The sequence below is a fragment of the Betta splendens genome, chromosome 14, assembly GCF_900634795.4.
Source record: "Betta splendens chromosome 14, fBetSpl5.4, whole genome shotgun sequence".
Lineage (NCBI taxonomy): Eukaryota > Metazoa > Chordata > Actinopteri > Anabantiformes > Osphronemidae > Betta > Betta splendens.
Window position 1 is genome coordinate 6,834,390 of NC_040894.2, and position 20,059 is coordinate 6,854,448.

General features: G+C 47.9%; 2 protein-coding genes across 4 annotated transcripts in view; both read right to left on the bottom strand.

The window, feature by feature from the left end:
- tmem132e (transmembrane protein 132E) overlaps window positions 1-20,059 on the bottom strand; it is a 182,369-nt gene that overhangs the window by 50,306 nt on the left and 112,004 nt on the right. For 2 of the 3 annotated variants that reach the window (XM_029174630.3, XM_029174631.3), the window contains exon 2: window positions 8,566-9,526. In XM_029174630.3, the coding sequence (XP_029030463.1) occupies window positions 8,566-9,526 (961 nt within the window). Of the gene's footprint in view, window positions 1-8,565; window positions 9,527-9,900; window positions 10,468-20,059 lie in introns of those variants that run through there. The other variant, XM_029174629.3, reaches the window with a different exon arrangement.
- Window positions 1-20,059, bottom strand: part of gtf2ird1 (GTF2I repeat domain containing 1) — a 189,613-nt gene that overhangs the window by 14,721 nt on the left and 154,833 nt on the right. The window lies entirely within an intron of this gene.

The window sequence follows — 20,059 nt, forward strand, 5'->3', positions numbered from 1 at the left end:
GTGAATTCTATTTCAATGCCTGCGTCTATCTTAGGTTTCAGCAGGAGAGAATAATTAACCCTCCTTCTGGTGACATGTAGCAATTTTCCTAAGTAATGAAGGGCTAATATTCCAAACAAATGCATTCAGACACCTTGCTAGGCTTAGGCTTGTTGCCTGGTAACCAGGTTTCGTGAAAAAAAAAATCCTCATTTGAGCCGACGGCGATATGTTTGAGCTCGAAAAACACATATAATCCAATAACAGGAAATCCAAAATGGTGCGAGTCATGTCACAAATGATCAGTTTAACTTATTCCAACTGCAGAACAGACAAATAGTGGACAACTTAACATTTTACAGGCAACACAGCATGTCATTAACGCAAACAACTAGCTCTATTTACGATACTTATATCTGAGCTGTATTTCAACCTTACAATAATGCTGTTGGACTTGTAATCATAATTTAAACTCCCAGGTATAAAAATCCCATTAACAGGATGAGGATTCCTCAGTTGCACGTGTGTAAACTCCAGTTAGTAAATTGTTTTGTTGTCTGGTCTGACCCGGAGTCTCCGTTCGGTTAGGTTTCTCCAGTTCCTGTCTCATTTCATTCTCACAAACCAATACTCTATCATTGTGCATTTACTTCTTTACAGTCTTCAATCACTACAGAGCTAGAAAAAAAAAAAAAAAAGAAACACTGCTGCCGGGTGCTGTCATATTCGTTTTTTTGACTCTCTCCATCATGCCGCTCCACTCACACAGTGGATCCTGCTAAAAATACCTTGACTGGAATGGCAGTATCAGTCGCTCCTTCGCCAAATGGATGATTTTCATGTCAAAATGATTTTGCACTGCAATAATGCGACTTAATCTGAATTCCTAACCTGAATATCAAAGAGTGCACAGAGCTGATGCAAAGAGGGGCCGGGCTCTCAGCACCTCTCAGGCAGCGGCAGGTATCAGGCCGCTCGCGAGGGGGCTGGAGATCAAGACTGAATGAGTGCTGCATCCCTAGAGGGGTCCACGCACGATCACATATCATAATTACAGTCATTAAAAACATTATCTATCAATTATGAAAGATTTCTTGTGAGTATAATGCAGTATATATGTGCCCAGAGTCACACGGAAGCGGCGTGATGTGCGTTCGCTGCTTCCGTAGGAGCAGTGTAGCATGAAGCTGTCACAGGTGCGTCTCGTGCTCATAACAGGCAGCATTCCAGTTTAAGCGGATTCAGTCCTTTATGTTTCAGATGAGTGAGGGGGGGGTTTCAAGTGCAAAATAATTCCAAGCTGCTTCATACTGGTGTCAGATTCAAGCTCATGGGCTGTGATACTTTGATTACTGTAGATCTCGATTGAATGAATCCCGTGGTCAACTATTCCAGGTGCGTTTTTACATGACAGACATCGCAAATGGCGTGAAGCAGAAGTCTGTGTGATGTGTAGGGCGGCATTTAAAGGAAATGTTCCCTTCGTTCTTGTTTATTTTCACCTAGTTAGTTCAACCTTGTTTTCTGACCTTTAGCCTCCATTCGCCCTGTTTTCACGCACCGCCCGACGTGCACGAAAGCGGGATCTTGACTCCTCCTCAAAGCACGACGAAAAATTAGACGCGAGACAGCCTTGAAGCCCGAGCCCGAAATACCAGCCCCTCCTCTGGGCGCCTCCCGCTCCCTCTGCTGCAGGACGCTTTCTAGCGCTACAACAAGAATTGCTTTCTTAAACAAAACTCTTCCCACAGAGGAATAAACAAAGAACGGCAGCCCTTAAAAACTTCGCCGCCTTGGAGGATAATGTCTTTTTCCTGGATAGGTTACCGATCCACTTCGTCAAGTCTTTAATAGAGGAAAGGTTTCATCTTAGCAGGCCTTTTCTGCGATCACGTGATCTGGGGCCGCGCTGCCCACTGTCCTTAAAAAGGACGACGGATGAAATCCAAGCGAGAGTTCACGACGCGGTGCAGAGCTCAGAGGCTGCGAGTGCTAAACAGCCATTAAAGAGCACGGGAGGGCACAGCAAATGGCCATAACAAATGTGTCCTAGTTTGCTGGGAGGCATCAATTTTGAGGAGTGTGCTCAAAATTATTCCAATTTAAATCAGCCTGACATAACAACCTTCCAGCGGTGGGAACCTCCACTCTGGAGCCCACTTCTCTCCCATGAAGAACAAAGAAAGGAGATGAAAGAAGAAGGGAAAAGGCTCCGCACATGGCGGTGCAGTCAGTGGGGCTTCGCTGCGTGGGGGAGGATGCAGGTGGGTGGAGGGGTGCATGCTGGGAAAGCATCCCACCCCGTCCTACGGCTAATACTGATCAACACAAGAAAAAAAGAGGCTGGAATTACAGGATTTGAAGATGGAGTCAACCAGAAGTTCACGCGGGTCAAAAGGTCCACATTATTATTTCTACTTTCTGACCACTGATGGAATTTGATGGGAAGCGGGGAGACGCTGGAGCATCACTGCTTCATTTCAAATGTGAAGGGTAGAAACCTGAAACATTAATAGAAATGCATTAAACCATTCATGTCGTTATCTGAATATGCTGAGTTTCTTGGCTTGTTACCCACAATGCTCAGGGTGCATTTTGGTGCCCATTAATCATGTACCGTTGCTCCCGTGCTGCCTGTAATAGGTCATCGTGATGCACCTTTAGGAAGGAGCCACCCGGCGTTTAGACCACACATGGCAGCACAGCCTATGCTAATTGTAATCGGGTCCGCCGTACAGTGAGACCCCCCCCCCCCCCCCCCCCCCCTCAAATTCAAACCCACCGTTTAAGCGCCGCTTTCAGGGCGGCGGTAAACAGGGCGCCTCTCGATCTCCGTGCACCGGGTTTGATGTGCGCTTTTGTGGAGGACACTCACTCAAGGCACAGAGTGCATCATTAAAATCAGGAGTGAGTTGTGTTGGGAGGAACGCGGCCTCTCTACGCCGCTGCCTCCTTTGAAACCGTCGCCCACTGGGCAGCACAATCCTTCACGCTGGGCAGAGCCGTATCTATTACCGCAGATTGCCTGGGCATCGTAAAAAAAACAGGCGGGAGGGAGGGGGGGAGGAGGGTGAGATAGTAATAAAACTTTACCAGTTTGTCTGTGACAACACCAGAGAGGGAGGGACAGGTAAATAGAGGCTTATCTGAGCCTCGGCCCCTAAACCCCCGTAGGTTTGAAAGATAACCGCATGCTAGGAAATGATCCAAAAGCAGAGCAGGAATTAGATGCTGACTGAGGAACACGATAACCTCCGAGGGCGACCCGCGCATCCACCCTGCACACGCGCGCCTCCTCTCATTTTCCACCATATTGCGTTTCGCGACGAGAGGGAGGACGGAACAGAGCGAACGCTGCCTGTCGCTCGCTTTATTTCTTCAGCGACGCTTTTGAAAAGGCGACACTTCCGTGAACTCGGCGCCTGATTGCTGCACGTTTAGGCAGCGGTGGCTGCAGCAAAACACGTCTTGATGAATTAATCTGTCTCTCCCAGACGTGTGGGGTAATTTGGTCCACTCTTCATGCAGAACCGCTGTTAATCAGAACCATTTGAGGGTCTTAAGTGCTCATTTTGCTTCTTTTAATTAATATTTTGACTTGAGATGCTCCAGATGCGATTCCTGCCGCACACAACGCTACGGCTCCGTCACGTCAACAGACTTTAAAGTAATACAATTATGAGCATTGAACCAGGCCCGAAGTTCTGCCGGTATTTAGACGTTTCTAAAACTGTTCCTGGCAACGCTGACACTACAGAAAAGATTCTTCGGCCCCCTATGTATTTACATCATCTGTTCCATTAAATGAAGTCTCAGAGACGCCAGCATATTCTGGAAACATTTAAATCCCAGCTGAATGGAAAACTGCTCAGCGTGTCAGGTTAAACTCCGACTAGATCAACATCAGAATCTGCCAGGACTGAGTAATAAATATATGAAATATGAAAGATTTTGTTAAATCAACTCATCATTGGCTGTGGGACTTTGAGGCTAACGTTTTGAAAATGAAGAAATCAAGAAATGCAAAATTATGCATTTCTTATTAAAATCTATGAAAAATGATAAGCTAGTTAGGGCCATGCAGTTAAATGAATAGGTTTAGTTCTGATCTCTATTTCAAATCTCTACCAAAACTAATTTTGAGTCATTCTCTGAACCACATCATCCCATGTGTTATACGTGGAGTCGCGGTGCTACATTAACTCCTGCACGCTGATACGCAGCATGGGAACAGGCGACGAGCACGCAAATCCTCTCCAAACACATGGTTGAAGAAAAAAAAAAAAACGACATGACCCGAGAAATCATTCTCCCACAAAGCCGAGCGCTTCACAAAGGTCCAGCACAATTAACGCTGTCAGAAAGGGTTTATTGAAGTTGGATTAAGTGGTTAATGGGGGAAAAAGTGCTGATTAAACCTCCTCCTGCAGAACTACAACACTCCAGATGACATTACTCTTTTATTCAGCTTCATATAGGTTTCTTTAGATATTTAATAGCGCTGACAGACACTTTAAGAGCAACACGTTCTAATAAGGCTGAAAAGTTTTAATTAATAGCAGCTGAGGCCACAAATCTGTATCCTCCAAGCAGGACAGAATACGTCTGCTGATTAACCACAGTCTCTTTTTCCCCCATTATATTAACAATCAGATTTAATAACAGGCTGCTCTTATGTGGAAAAAAGGGAAAACGAGTCTCGATGCTGTATGTTTCAATGTCTAATGAGTTTCCATCTGAGCACTTGACCCCGATGAACTCAGTGGGTTTGCGTTGGGCCAGATAGAATGTCTGACTAATTGGCTGCGCTGGCGGGTCGCTGGCCAACGCAGCGTGCACGCGCGCTCAAACAGGAGATGCTGCAGCATGTAAAGCAGGAGCACCTTCAACCACTGCATGCTCAGGGTTCGCAAAGGGCCGCGTTGCTCTAGTAGCGGCCAAGCGCTGGAATAACCCTGCATAAATACGGCCGGGGAGCGCTGACACATGCACAGAGCGTTCCTCGACTCGCTCCAGCTCAAAACAGCCCATTTCATTAAAACCTTGGCGCACGGCATCGCCTCCTTTGGTGATTGAGCCGAAGGTGTTTAAGAGGAGATCCACACGCATTAGAGTTCATGGGGGTAAATACTCTGAGTTCTGCTGTTTGACCGCAACCAACTTCTTCACGGCTGAAGGAAAAAGAAGGGAGGATGGAGGCAGCAGAGGATGCATTCAATCCAGTATGGTCTAATGGAGACGCTGGGTTTTATTTTGTCAGTGTGAGAGTGGAAGCACTTTGAGGCTGCCAAACTCCCCTGACCTCTCCTTTTTTTTTTTTTTTATCAAAGATAAGTGCTGATAAACAGCGTTTCTCACTGTTGCCCGGCGTGTCCTGACGAGGCGGCCCGCGGCGCGGCCATCGATTCCCGAGCCGTGCGATCTGAAGGGGCGCCGAGAGGTGCTGACATTTCCCATCGAGGCGCCCGCACTGACAGCGACAGTTAAGATGTGGGACGCGCCGAGCCGGCAGGAAGCGGAGGCCGGAGGTTCCCTAGGAGCCGCTGGATGTGGGTCAGTCAGCGGCTCCGTCTCCTCGGGCCTTAGCTTCAAATACTGGACGGCTTAGCACGAGCACCGGCGTCACACAGGAAAATGTGGACGTGGTCCGTGCTTCCGTGCTCAGAGCGTCCGCGTTTGCTTTGAGCAAAAAGGTCAAGGAGTCGCCAGAATCTAAACTGGCACCCGGTTATTGATTACAACCTCCATGCTCGTGTTCAGGGTAAGTTACTGTACGTACATTAACCTTTGATCCTCTGCAGCCGTGCTTCTATCTGTAAACCAGATATTCACTCTTAGAGCCAGAATCAGTGATTTGGTGAAATAAAAATAGATTTTGAAATCCTTCCATTCACTCCCCATTCTCCACACCTCCATTCAGAGTCAACGGCAGCCGGTTACACAAACAGCATCTCTTTTTCCAGATGATCCCAGATGTTGTGGGAGTCTCCAGGCCAGATAAGAGCGCGCTCCGGGCCCCCCCTGGGGTGTCTGACCCGTCGGACATGTGAGGAAGCGTCTGAAATCACAGCAGCTGGAACCGCTGCCTGTTACCAGCAGCTTTTCTGTGCATCAGCTCGTGTTTTCCCGCATTTCTCACATCGTCCCACCGTATCGATTCAAGTCTTAACTCTTGTGTTTCAAAGATCTGAAGCGCAGGACAAAAAGCATCGCCGCCTGCAAAACAGGCCTGTTTGTGCAGTGCTGGCTGGTTGTAGTCGCCACGGTGATTACACACAAGTCTGTGTTGGTGACTAGGAAAACTCTGCAGGTGACGGAGGACATGATTGTTTTCATATGACAAGTAAAGTGCAAAGCAAAGTCATCCATAAAAGCAATAACGGCCTGCGCTGAGCGCGCTAGATAGCGCTACGCACAGATCCGCTTATTTGTGTTATATCGCCATGGTAACCGCATTTGACACACAACTGGATGCCCGGCGCATGACAATGCTCCTTTCTGACAGCGCCACAGTGGCCGTGGGAGAGCAGGGGCGCGACTCTACAAGTGACCAGACCGCTCATCAGCCGCGATAACGAGTCAGACGTCTTCAAAGCGAGGCGGCGGCGGAGGAAGAGGAGGAGGAGGAAGAGGAGGAAGAGGAGGGAAGGACAGCGGCAGACAGAGAGTCCGAGGAGGAAGCGATGGCCTTCTGATTCATCTTTGAAGACGCTCTTTATTACATCTTTAATCATCTCCCTCGATGTGGAGGGACAACTCGACAGTCGGGTTCCACAACAATTGAATTCACAGCCTATTGAGTCAAGTCAGAACGGAGGTTCAAGCTGAGCTTCTCCTCGCGGCCCCGTCCCTTTTCTTCCAACTCGCTTGTGGTGCGGATGCTAACAGTGAGCTAAAGGTTTCCACCGCGTCCTGACTGACGGATCCCCCTCTCTGCTCCCATTTAATGAAAAGATTCTGTAATCTAGATGTGACCTGGATCAGTGGAAACGTGTGAAACGCGGTCACGCAGAGAATTTGAAGGAACAGAATATTCGAGTGTTGATGCTGCTCTGATGGCGTGAAGACAGATGTAGACAGAGCAACAACCACACATATATATATATATATATATTTATCTTTAAAGGTGCAGCTGACATCACCCCACGATGAGCAGGGTTGAATTATGGGAGAGAATTAGTGTTAAATCTTCTTTGTGCTGCTTCTCCATCTGAGCCCAATGACTTATCGCAGCCTAATTAACGCTCTGCATTCAAGCCTGTAGGTGTGTCTGTAACTTATTTTATTTTGCCTTTCCATTCCTTCTGCTGCCTTCACGCCCACGACCAGACAAAAACTCACGTTCCTGAGTCAGGGAACATAGAACTACACCAGCGCTCTGAGAATGATGATGGCGCCGGAAGTGAGAGCTGAACCATCACAGAGACTAGGGCAGCGTGCTGACTCCTGCCAAGCATGAACATGCTTTAGAACCTGACCAGATCCTTCACAACCTGTCTATTAAAGGCTGCATACGCGGAGCTTCACGGCAGACCTGTTCAGACGAGCGCGGGAACGATGCTACGATCAATAAGCTGCATCAAGTCACAGTGGGAAACATTAGGACAAGGGAGAGAAGTCATAGTAGGAAATCAGTCCAACACAAAGACCCCACGTGGGTCGATATCATCCAACCTGAGAGATGAGCTGCTGCTAGCTGTTATTTTAATTTGAAAGGCTAATGCTAGTTTTGTGCTAATGAACTCAACGCGCGTCAGCGTGTGATGCGCCGCCATCGCCCGCTCAGACGCCACACGGCCGCTTTGAGCAGCAGTTCACAGGAGCCCACCCGCCACATGAAGGTGAACCCGCCCTCTCACCCTGTCCTCTCCTCTTTATCGCGCCTCACCTTAATTACTGCTGGCACATTACTTGGCTCGGCGGAGGAGGAATTAATGGGAAGGATGAAATATGCGATTACATGCTTATTTGCTTCTTTAGGCCTAAAACGAGCATCACTGGCCCAACACAGAGGACATTCCCTGGGCCTGGATTACGTAACCCCCCCCCCACACTCCCACCCTGATCCTAGGCCATAAAATGCTGGATGTTAAAAAAAAAAACTTCATCTAATTACGCTCCTGTGAATGAGGCTGATTATGAGGACTGTAATAAATACACCCAGCACTGTGATAATTGTTCCATTATTGGAAGACTATTTGGACGTGCTAATCTTATATTTCCATTAAGCCTGTCCAGTCAGGACCCCACAAGACGCCTCACTGCCTCGAGCGTAAACCTCCGACGAACGGCAGGCGATTACGTGCGAGCGCAATTATAAAGGGGAGATATAAGACGGCGCTTCGTGACAGGAGGGAAGTGACTAATGTTGGGTAAGGCCTATTGGGAAGCAGGCAAATAATCTACTCATCAATAATTCTCGTGCGCACGATTGCATGGAAACTCACATGAGCTTCAGCTGCGCGTGTCAACAGCTTGATCTTATTTTTTTGTTTTCAACCAACGGGTAAATGCATCAATAGAAACACATCACATGCAGCGTTCAGGGTGGAAACGTGATTAATTCGGCGTCCAAAGAGGACTTACTTGAGGCTGAACTGCTCGACGGTGGAGTTGGGCATCAGGTAGAGGAAGATCCGCAGGGTCTCCCCCGGCTTCAGGGGCTTCTCGGGCAGCCTGAGGAACATGTTCTTGTCCAGCTGCTTGTCCACCAGCAGCTGCTCCTGACTGGCCTGGTACAGGCTGATGCTGCCGATGCGCAGCAGGGGGTGCTGTGACGGAGGCTCCCCCCTGGAGGCGCCGCCGCCCCTGTGCTCCGCGCCCTTGCCGCACTCCCCCTCCGCCGTGGGCTCGTGCAGCGTGTAGTAGAGCTCCGCCTGCAGGGTCTCGCCCGTCAGCCCGTCCAGGAGCCCGTCGCCGGAGCCCTTCCTGCGGCCCAGCGGCGCCACGTTGGCGTTGAACCAGGCCGGCGGCAGCTCCAGCTGGGCCAAGCACTGCGCCAGGTTGCCCCTCATGCGGCAGGAGGTCTTGATCTCGCGCACGTCCCGGAAGGCGTGCAGCCGCACGCAGGGCAGCCGGTCGTGGGCCTTGAAGTCGTCCCAGTCGCGGCCGGCGATGTAGAAGAACACCTGCACCGCGGGGTTGTTGGAGAAGACGCGGGCCTGGACGATGAACGCGCGCACCTTCCAGTTGACCGTCAGCTGCCCGGGAATATCCAGCGGACTGGCAGGCTGGAGCAGCTCCTTGGAAAGCGCCTGGTCCCGGGCGAAAGGCCCGAAGCTTATGTTGATGGCGGGCAGGTCTTTTGTCTGGAAAACTACGAAACTCTCCGAGCGCTGCAGTGGGTGTCCAGAACCGGGCCCGTTGCCGCCCCTGCCGCCGACGCTCGGTCCCGCGGTCTGAGCCTCGCGCAGGAAGAAGGCCAGCTGCGCGTTGGACATCTTGAAGTTGGCCGGCAGGTACACGTTGGGCGGCGAAGGGCTGGCGGTCAGCGCCGAGGAGCTGAGGAGGGCGTCCGAGCTGGTCGGAGCCATTTTACCCGCAAGAGCTGCCGATAGAGAGAGAAAAGGGCGGTTTAGACTCTGTGAGGAACAGGTAAGAGCTGCAGCTCATAGTAATGTGTTGTGCATCAGTTGCGAGGAGGTGGGAAGCAAATAGAAAATGTCAATGGAGAAGCAATGAAAGAAGCATTAGAAGTCAGTCATGGATGAAAGGGGTCAACACATTAATCAGACGCTAACGAGCCAGAGCGGAGGCTTCGCTCTCACACCAGAGGGTCTGTGGCGTTTATCTGCATCTACAGAGGAAACCCTGACAAAGCTGCAAACTCGCAGGAGGCGAACGGAGAGAAACACCTACGCTACGACGGCGCAGTCAAAGCGGCCGAATCACCGCGGAGCAGACGGAAGAAATGGGACATACTTATCAAAACTACCCAGAGCTGAGCACAAAGACACACATGCCGGTCCCCATGGTCCAGACCACGGATTAAAAGTCCCATATTCCAAATAGTTTTATCATTGAAATCTCATCCTTTAAAATGGGAAAAATAAGAATTCCACAAAAGGGAAGCCGCTTCAGTGGCTTCTGTGGCCACTTTGGTCTCTCCTCACAAAGTCTTGTGTTGCAAAAGAAGAATAAATGAGTCTGGGTTAAAAGAAATAAAATGAGAATAGCAACACGCTCCGGCGCCGCTTCACTTGCTCGTGTTCTTGTTGCTGGTTAAAAGGTTCCACGGAGCTTCTTGAACTTGTGCTTGTTTAATTCCCCGTGACTCGGGTCCCGCTTTGAGAGCGCTTCAGCCTCTCTCTCTCTCTCTCTCTCTCTCTCTCTCTCTCACTGTGCGTGGCTCCGGGACCGGCTGGTGATCGACAGGCGCAGTCTCCTCCCCGTCGGTGGGCTGCACGGGAAGCGCTCAGACAAAAGCCTGCGACCGACGCCGCCCCCCGTCCGCGCCACACCTAGTCTCCGCTCTGTAATCACTGCCCCGGCTCCGAGAGCCACACACACACACACACACACGGACGGACGCACACGGAGGTGAAGGAATAACACTCTGGAGCTCGATTCATCCTCTCCCTCTGGACATGTTCAGGCAGATTCAGTGTGTGAGAGTGTGTGTGTGGGGGGTGGGGGATGGATGTATTGCTTGAATGCCTCCAGGCAGAGAGGGAGAAGGGTGGAGGGAGGGATTAGGTAAAGATTATTGATGAATTAGCCTTGCTCTCCTTCCCCTCTCCTCCTTTTTCTCCTTCTTTCCCTCCTCTTCCTCCTCCCCCCGTTTCTCCCGCTTCAACCCCCCCATGAGAAATCCATAAGAATGAGGGGATCCCGGCCGGAGGGGGGGAGGGGTATCTGTGCTGCTTCCCTGCTTCACTCACATGTGCCTGGAATCCCCATAATAAAAGAGAGAGGAATGCACGGCCGTGTGTGTGTGTGTGTGTGTGTGTGTGTGTGTGTGTGTGTGTGTGTGTGTGTGTGTGTGTGTGTGTGTGTGGTGTGTGTGTGTGTGTGTGTGGGCCCCATGAAGTGAATGGCAAACAGTGGAGGGCAACAAAAGGCGAAGCCACAGTTGGGGAAACATCCCACACTTACAAATGAGCAGTCGTAGCCATAGAGAAGGCTGCAGGAACGATAATGATGAGAGAGGCTACTTAGAGGCTGTCTAGTCTTTATCGACCGAGAAGCTCTCCCCCTCGAGGCATTGTGTGCGGGTCCGCGTGCTTGGAACGGAGCGCTGCTCTCGCCTTGATTAAAATTAAATGCGACAAACATGCACAGCGATCTACAAACCTCCTTTAGGGCTCCTGTAGCATCTGCCTCCCACAGTAAAGGCAGAGCCACTATTCAAATCTCCCACCATCACTGTATCAGTCATATGACAGGACGCCAGGCTCCAGCATGTCTCACATACAGTATAGACAGTGTTCCTACCAAAGAGGCAGCCGCTGTGATTTTATGGAACATTTTGTTTCTTTTAAAAAGTTGCCAGATACTAGAAGAGTTTCACCCACCACGCCGCTGCCTCGCTATGTCTTGAGGCGGCAGTAGCCTAAAGCTCTGCAAAAGCCTTGACTCGCCTAGACCTGCTGGGACGTCTGAAAGCGAATGCCTAATGTTCTCCATCGCCTCCGCATCTACTGTCAAGGTGGCCTTGAGCAAGGCACTCAAAGGCACGCTGCCGCCGCGCGTTCCGCGGACACCTGCTGCCGACCAAACAGCCCCGAACCAATGGGTTCGCAGCTCGCGACCGTTTCACATGCTAATTTAGCCTTTGGAGCCGTTTGCTTTTCGTCAGAGGGTTTTCAGCAGAGTCCAGGGAACTTCCACGCACAATAATCACTAATTGCCCACGCAGCACTTTTGAGGAGCCGCTCATACAAGTGTGATCCTTCGGGGCCGCGAGCTTCACACACTGTAAAGAAATACAAGTGGAATCATTAAAGTTACTTCATGTTTAGGAATGCCACGAATAAGACTTGTTCCCATTTTCAAGTTCACTGCACAGAAAGAAGAGAGAAATCACAGGCTTCTGACTTTAACCGGCTCCTACTAGATCCTCAACACTGTAGGTTCATTAAATTATCAGACATGAAACTAATTTGCAGGAATCCTTTGATTTTGATACTTCCATATTCACATGCACAGTAACTCCAAAGCCAAGTAATATGTTTGTGTCAATATATGGATGACGATGTATGAAGCAATAATTCATATTAAGGAATCTATTTGCTACACACAATATGCTTTTTATTAAAAGATAAAGTTTGAATGTGTAAAACAACAATTAAGAAGTTTTTAAAACACTTTTCTCTGACTTTTTTGAGCCCATTGTGGACAATCGCTTGTTGCTCTGCTCTATGAACCGACAGCGACAGTGATAATTCCATGTCAGGCCTGAAGGTGACCTGACTGGTGCCCGGGAGCCTCCTAATCGGCCTTAAATGAAAAACGACAGTGACAATACACTGATTGAACGCCATAAAACAAAACAAATTCCTTGTCCCCCGCTCTCGACCCAGTGGCCTTATGGAGCCGTTTGAGAGGGTGATTACAGGCTACGATGCATCAGGGGGCTCTTGTCTCATTTCTAACAACATCACGGGGTAGGTGGGTTTGAAGGGGAGCGTGGACACAGATGGGCTTCTAGTGTGAAACCCTATCGTCTTCCCCTTCCACTTGATGCCCTATTAGGCCTCAGGCCAAATTGAATTGAATTCTCTTCCTGTTGTGCTCCCATTACGTGAAACATCTGTTCAGTGTGTGTGTGTGTGTGTGTGTGTGTGTGTGTGTGTGTGTGTGTGTGTGTGTGTGTGGTAGTGGCTGTCTAGTATAAGAGACTTTCTCTTCATCAGATTACTTTGTCTGATATCAATTAATGAAACTATTCAGCCACTTTGAGGCTGAATCAGTGCTGTTCCACCGTTAAAGTTCCGCCAATAACACTTTAGATGAGGGGAAAAAAAAGCAAACCATTCCAACAATAGCGCTGATTTTTTCCCAGTAGAGAATTTAATCATCAAACCTCTTATAGCTGTTTTTTATGCGAGTTTTGAAACAAGATTAACTTCAAAACTCACCTTAAAAACCCATTAGCTAATTCAGAAACGCTTTTGTTCAACGCATTGTGATCATTTTCACCAAAGACGCGTGAAATGAAAGCTCTTAACTTGTACTCGCTCTGGTTTTGAACATAGTGTGAAGCCCTTGAGGCCCCTGAAGCCAGGTGGAGCAAACATCCCTAGAACTAAATGCATGTACAGAGTCTGAATGTTGTCTATACTGAAGCATCTACTGTAGATAAACATTCACTGTGCATTTTAGCAGGTATGACACACTCATCAGAGGCATTCAACAGAAAACACATCACACTGTTGAACAGCTCCATAGTTACGGAGGATAAAAATGTGGTGGCACTGCACAAACTGTACAATAACTGTCACATGCTGTATAAAAGCTGGTCACAGAGACGAAGGGGGGGTATGAAGAGGGCGTTAAGATGAGGTCAGACATTTGATCTGACGAAAGACAAGTGCATAAAAATCCATTCAAGTAAAAGGTCAAGAAAAATTGTGGAGAGGCTTTAGAGAGAGACGGAGCCTCCTTAGTGCTGCTAATGTACCAGCGCCAAGGGTCTTCCTATTGATCTTTATCTCAGCCTCCGTTCCCCCCGTCTTTACCTTCACCGCTCTCACATTATAATAGCGTGGTTCAACGGGCTCCGTACGACACAGCAGAGCGCCGCACGGCCCGAAACGCGGCGCCGACGCACTTTGGGCCCCGACGCTGCACTTTCCGTCAACTTTTAATTTCAAAAAATCCCCGCTCGCCTCCCATTTTTTATTTATTTTTATTTTTTTTTGCTGAGACGCGTATGCAAATACGAGCGGCGCAATCTAAAACGGTTCGCATTATCATTCAATTAGCCGTGAATGCAACACAAAGTGCAGATGAAAAGATAGGCTCGCCTGCGGATGGAGGCTGCATTAGCATCTGAAACTGTGGAATCAGACCTTCTTTTTTGCTCCTCTTTTTCTCTGGGGAGCAAAAATAAGAAGTCTTCCCATCGCAGTTAGACGTGTAGACGCGTGTTACCTTTACAAATGGACCGCAGCGGGATTATTTCGCTCATGCTCACACTAAGCGTGGCTTTATGTTTCGTCAGTTTTCATCTGCATGCGTCGGATTACAGCCATCCAGTTTGGGTCGCGGTGCTGAAGTTGGCTCAGCTCATCACTTTGAATTAGACTAAAGCAACTCAGTCATTAAACAGGCTATTTGTATTATATTTTGCCCCGGGGCGTGCACGCGTCGCTGTCACACGAAACATATGCTTGATGTGAATGAGTCAGTAATCAAATCATGCGACGGCGACGTCTCGACATAGCACGAGCGCGAATACGAGACCAAATTAGGCCCGAGCTCCGCGGCGGCGACGGCGTACGAGCGGCCTCAGCCTGAGTACAGAGCATCAGAGCATCAGCCTCAGCCTGATCGCAGCCGCGTTCCCCACGTTGCAACCCTCGCACCTCAGCTGGAGTTCCAGGAATGTTCCTCATGGGTTATATTTTATATTTATATTCGCACAAACAAAGATCTACTGTCTAGTTGTGCAGAGGGGGGAATAATGTTGATTTTATTATTACCGTATATTTACTGTAGATCTGTACTTTGATGTAATTTCATGTAATCTAGACCTTAAACTGCCACTTACATGTACAGTAAAAGACGTGTCCGTTGGTGGCGACGCAGGGTTGTGTCTGTTTCCGTAGTTCCACATTAGTGCAGCCCTAATGAGGTACAGTTTAACTTGGTTTAACCTTAAGAAAAAGGAAATCAAACATTTACTGTAATCAAGCGTCCTCTGTGCCACTATAAAAGCATCTACCTCAGTCATCTAGACGTTAATGTGGTGGAGTCTGATTAAAAGACCTGCTGAGAAGCTGTCACCTCCTTACTACAACACAACGCTTTGACATCAAATATTTACCAACCAATTAGTCAGAAGCCGAGCTTTGAAATGAGTATCGTGGGATAAGACATCATAAGGCACCTAAACTTTCTCGCTTTCTTCTTGTTTTAATCATGAAAGTTAACGTTCATGATCCAAAGTTACAGTAAAGCCAGTGTTAGTTGATGAACAGGAGCACGTTCTCACTAATAATTTAGGACTTTGCAAAAGTGTCTCTTTTTTGCAGACCTGTTATACAGTGATGCTATTTGACACAGATAATGATATAACTATTGTTAATTAAAGTCGGTGGGTTCACCAACTTTAAGAGTAACTCTCAGCATTACTCACTGTGTTATGTACCATCATCCACTCTGATCAGTGTCTGGTGCCTCGTGGGGCAGACATTGTGTATTAACATACACAACCCTTGTGTTTGTCTTTAAAGCTCATTGGGCGCTTAGCGCTCGGCTGCACTGCAAACACTGTCTACAGACGCCGCGCACCGCTCCGTGCGCGCTCTCATCATAGTGTGTCCAATTTCATGCATGGGTGTGATGTCACACTGGGCACGGAGTCAACGCTCCCACGCTCTCCAGGTGCGAGATTCCACATTTTTAAAAAACATAAAAGCCATGAAAAAGGAACTTTTTTTCCTGTGTGTGCTGGCAGTCTTTCAACATGTGCTCTGCAACTTAGCTTTACTTCAGCCAAATACAGTTTGTTGCACTATGATCATGTTTGATGGTCATTGTTTAGTTTCACGTTCCTCATTGCCGGCGTCACCTGAAGGCACCATTTTCTGAATACGCCTCTGGAAGCTGAAGAGTTTAACAAAGGCGCCGGCTACAGTTACCGGTCCCGTCAACCTGTGAGGGTGGAGTGGTTTTGAGTTCGTGCACAATCCCAGCCTCTTGTTTCTTTGCTGCCAAATGGAGCTTTGTAGGCACAGCCACTGCATGCATTAGTAATGTATTGATGAAAGCATGCAAATGCCTTATGGCTGCAAGATCTGGGGCTCAGTACGATCTGAGGCTGACGTAATCCATAGGGCCCCATACATCAGGCCTCTCCCATAGGGGACACGCTGTGAAAGTAAAGGGCCTCATGTATAAGAGCTGTTGTGCAAAGAGCATCTACTGTATTATTTGATGCATTCAAGTATAAATCAGCTCGCTGGCCTTTAATTAATTTATTGATGATTTATTTATTTATGCATACGAGTGGATGTGCTTCCTCCTCTGTTTGTTTCAAATGAGTATATTATTTTGTAATTATGACTAATTATTCCGTCTTTTTTTAGATTCTGTTTGCACCACTTAAACCCACTTTAATGCTAAATCCCATTTTGCTGATTAAACTACCTAATTTCCCCGTGGCAATCGATAAACCTTCATCTTTATCTGTCTTTTATGGGGCATTATAGACTTTTAAATCTAATACGATGACATCTCCTTAAATGAACAGGCCAGACTTTAATAAGTCACACACACACACACACACACACACACACACACACACACACACACACACACACACACACACACACACACACACACACACAAAGACCCAAAGTCATTTGAATGCAAGAAAATATATCAAGTTCTACCAATAAAAATGAGGAAATGTCTCATATTACATTCAATTTAGCACCATTTCATACCATCATTTTGACCGATGTGTCAATGGCTTTGCCCTGAGGAGGGCAAGGACAATGCTGATGCATGCACTTCACCCAGACCAGATAGCTCCTACATTATTTGGCGCATCATTCAGAGGCTGAGGCCGACTTGACGAGGATAGGACACGTTTGTGGCTCTAATGTCACTGTTTTCTCTGGCAGAGCCCGTTATTGTAATCACAGTGAATAGAGTCAACCTTACATTACGCTGATTTGTAGGTTCTACGCCGGTAGTCTTTCATTGTGTTTGACCGGATTTGGCGGCTCAAATCGCAGCCCTTTGGGGATAATAAAGCTCTGTAACCAGAGACAACACCAGTCAAAGCTCATTTTTATCACCATGCTGTATATGATTTCAGCCCCCCGGGTTCGCCGTTAATATGTCCTGGCAGGATAAAATGGCAGCTACAGGAAAGTCTTTCTAACAATGAGGCTGTTTCCCTATCTTTGAATCTTCCATTGCAACGCACACACACGACCCAGGCTTAGTTTAGACCATCGCATCCGCCTGACGTGACTTCACTGGGGCGACTGAAACGCCCCAAACGTCCCTTCAGCGAGTGTCATTGTAGCGGCGTTCCGCACGGCGGTGACGCTAGCGCTAATTAGCTGGAAGTATTTTCCAGGTTGTTAAACCCATTTACCTTGAAGGACGGCCGAGTGGCCCGTCCCGTGTCACACGCAGCCACCTGCAAACAGGTTCCTCGTGCTACCTTCAAGGCTGCTTTAATGACCGGGGGGAAAGGGGGAACGTGTCGGCCTTGACTATTTGCTCAGCAGGACAAGAGTTGATTTACTATCGTTGTCAGCGTCGCGTCACAGCTGGAGCTTCCTCCCCGGCTTTTAAGCAAGTGTAATAAAAAGTAAAAGGAAACATTGCATGAGCAAACCGGGGCGTTAGGATTCCCAGCTGGGATCTAGTGATGAAGTCACAACGCTCCTGCTTAATATTCAATAGAAATTACCTATAATTTATGGGTGATCAGCTAAACCTTCCAAAGCTTTTTCTATTATCTCGTCATTTTTTTCCAGTGGCGAGATGAAAATGAGAACTCATTTTGGCTCCTGGGGGAAAAAAAAGCTGCAATGAGGAAATAAGATTGGTTTGTAGACATATGTGTTATTTGCCGAGGGGTCGTAGACAGCACTGGGAGGATATTTCCTCTCTGCTTTTGATTTCCCTGTCTCTGATTAAATTTCGTTGCCAGCGGGGATGCTCTTCATCCCCTCGCTGGTATGCATTTCATTTAGTCATGGTATTAACATTTTTGTAACCTCTGTTTGTTCATGAAAGCTATTAGCTTGAACCTGAAAGCTTTCGGTCGCATCGTGCCCCGAACTTGTGAACCACCTGGCGCGACCGCAATCACCGTGTTCCTGTTGACCACCGAGCGGCTGGAGGTCCGGGTCCTCGCTTCGGGCGCATTGACAGTAGTTTACTCTGAGTAGAGGAAGCAGGAGTCTTTCACTTTTACACACTCGTGGGACGTGAAACCGGAGCTTCAGACTTGTGAGTCTCATTTCCTTCAAAAATCATTGTACGAGCAACATGAGCAAACTGGGCTGCCACATATTGGGGTTATATACTGTCCAATAGACTTGAAGCCTTATTTTGGTAAGGCATCTTAAAAACACCATACACATTTACAGTATATTAAGGCTGATGATGGGGAAACAATACTGTAAAAATTGTAACTTTAGTTCCCAAACGCTGAGGAACACGAGGCTGACACCTCACAACACATTCACTGCTCCCAGTATTCTGGGAGTCTCACCACCTACTGGATCCTTATGTTTGCTGCAAAAGGTTAGACACCTCAAAAGCTCCTCTCACCGTGTAACACCAGGTTAAGTCATTTTCACATGACATCATAAGACACCCCCTGCCAAATAAACACCCCCCCCTCATGAGACCTGTGTGACATTTCAGTTTCACAGCTTATCCACTGCCTTTGGTCTTTTGTGGAGGGGCTCTATTGTGCGACGGCCCTTCAGTGTCATGGCCGCCACACTGTCTGTGTGGCGCGTTTTGTGTAGGATGCCTCCGCGCTCTTCAGCGAGAGAAAAGGATATCTTTGTTTCACATTTCCTTCATATCGCTGTCGCACCACCACACTGGCTTCTAGTTGTTTTGTTCCCATGGTGACGGGTTACACAACTTACTGCCAAATCACAATAGCGGCTGGCTAAAAAGGGCCGTCGCGCAAAGAAAGTCGCCCATTAACGAGTAGTGGCCCAGAGCCTTGATCCCTGCAGAAAACCAGCGCCTTTAGTCTCCAGTGGCAGATTAAAGGGACAGAAAATGATGTAAATCGAATGTTCAGTCAGCGAGCGAACGGACGAGCAGCAACAAACACCAAAATAAACTCAAGTCACCCTCATTAAACCACTGACAAAGTGTGAGAGCGCGAGGCGTCTTTAAGACAACATGAACACGAGCAGGCGCCGCGATGCGATGCGTCTATTTAAAATCTCAGGGCGTCAGCAGCCTATTCTTCACTGGCTTCATCTGAGCTGGATGCACTGGTGTGAGACGCCGGGCGACGATCTGACGGAAATGTGACTCCCATTTGGGAGTTGGATGCTCATTTGGGCAACTGTGCAAAAAAAAGAAATGCACATTACTTTGGGAACTCCTGCAAGTGTCAAATCCGTCCACGGAAGCGGGGGTCATTAAACAGCCAGGCATGGAAAAATCAAGTCCAAATCACACAATCATTGCCTGCAGTTATTGTTTCAGGATATCTCTTCAAAATAGTGACTGAACCAAGAAGCTCTGCTATAAGTACTTTGCAGAATGATAATGAGACAAACTGCAAGCGCTCACACAAGCTGTTCCTGCGCAGAATAACCTGTCTACTTAGTCGATTCTGTGGCATCGGCTTTTCACACGTGACGAGTGGCTTTTTTCTTTTCCGCCTGAAAGCAGACGTGTGGTGCGCGGCGCTGTCACATGCGCGGCTACAGCGCAGGCAGCAGGTGAAGCAACAAAGGCAAAGCCGAACAGCACAATGAGCTTTTGCTCACTGTTCCCGGTGAACTTCTTCAGTATCTAACATGAATAATAAGAAGTCTGCATTATCTGGAATTGCTGCTAATCTTGAAAGGCACTTTTTTCGGCCCTTTGCAGATTCCATTGATCTTCGCTGCACGGGTTAGAGGCAGCAGCCGCTATAATATTTGGCATATGAACAGAACAACAGAAGTTGGTTCATGCTTTATATTTCACATTAGATCTATGTGTTGTCTACATTTCACTCAGCTCAGTGTCCTTCCCTTGAAAACTCATCACAACCATGGTGCGATGGTGCACTACTACTCAGGTCACTATGTGACATAAAGTATATTAATATGACAATACTGGGGATTCTTAGCAAGATATTACTTTAATTTTGGAGGCATTCAATGAAAGCAAAGCAGATCTACCATGTGCATATTATAATACACAC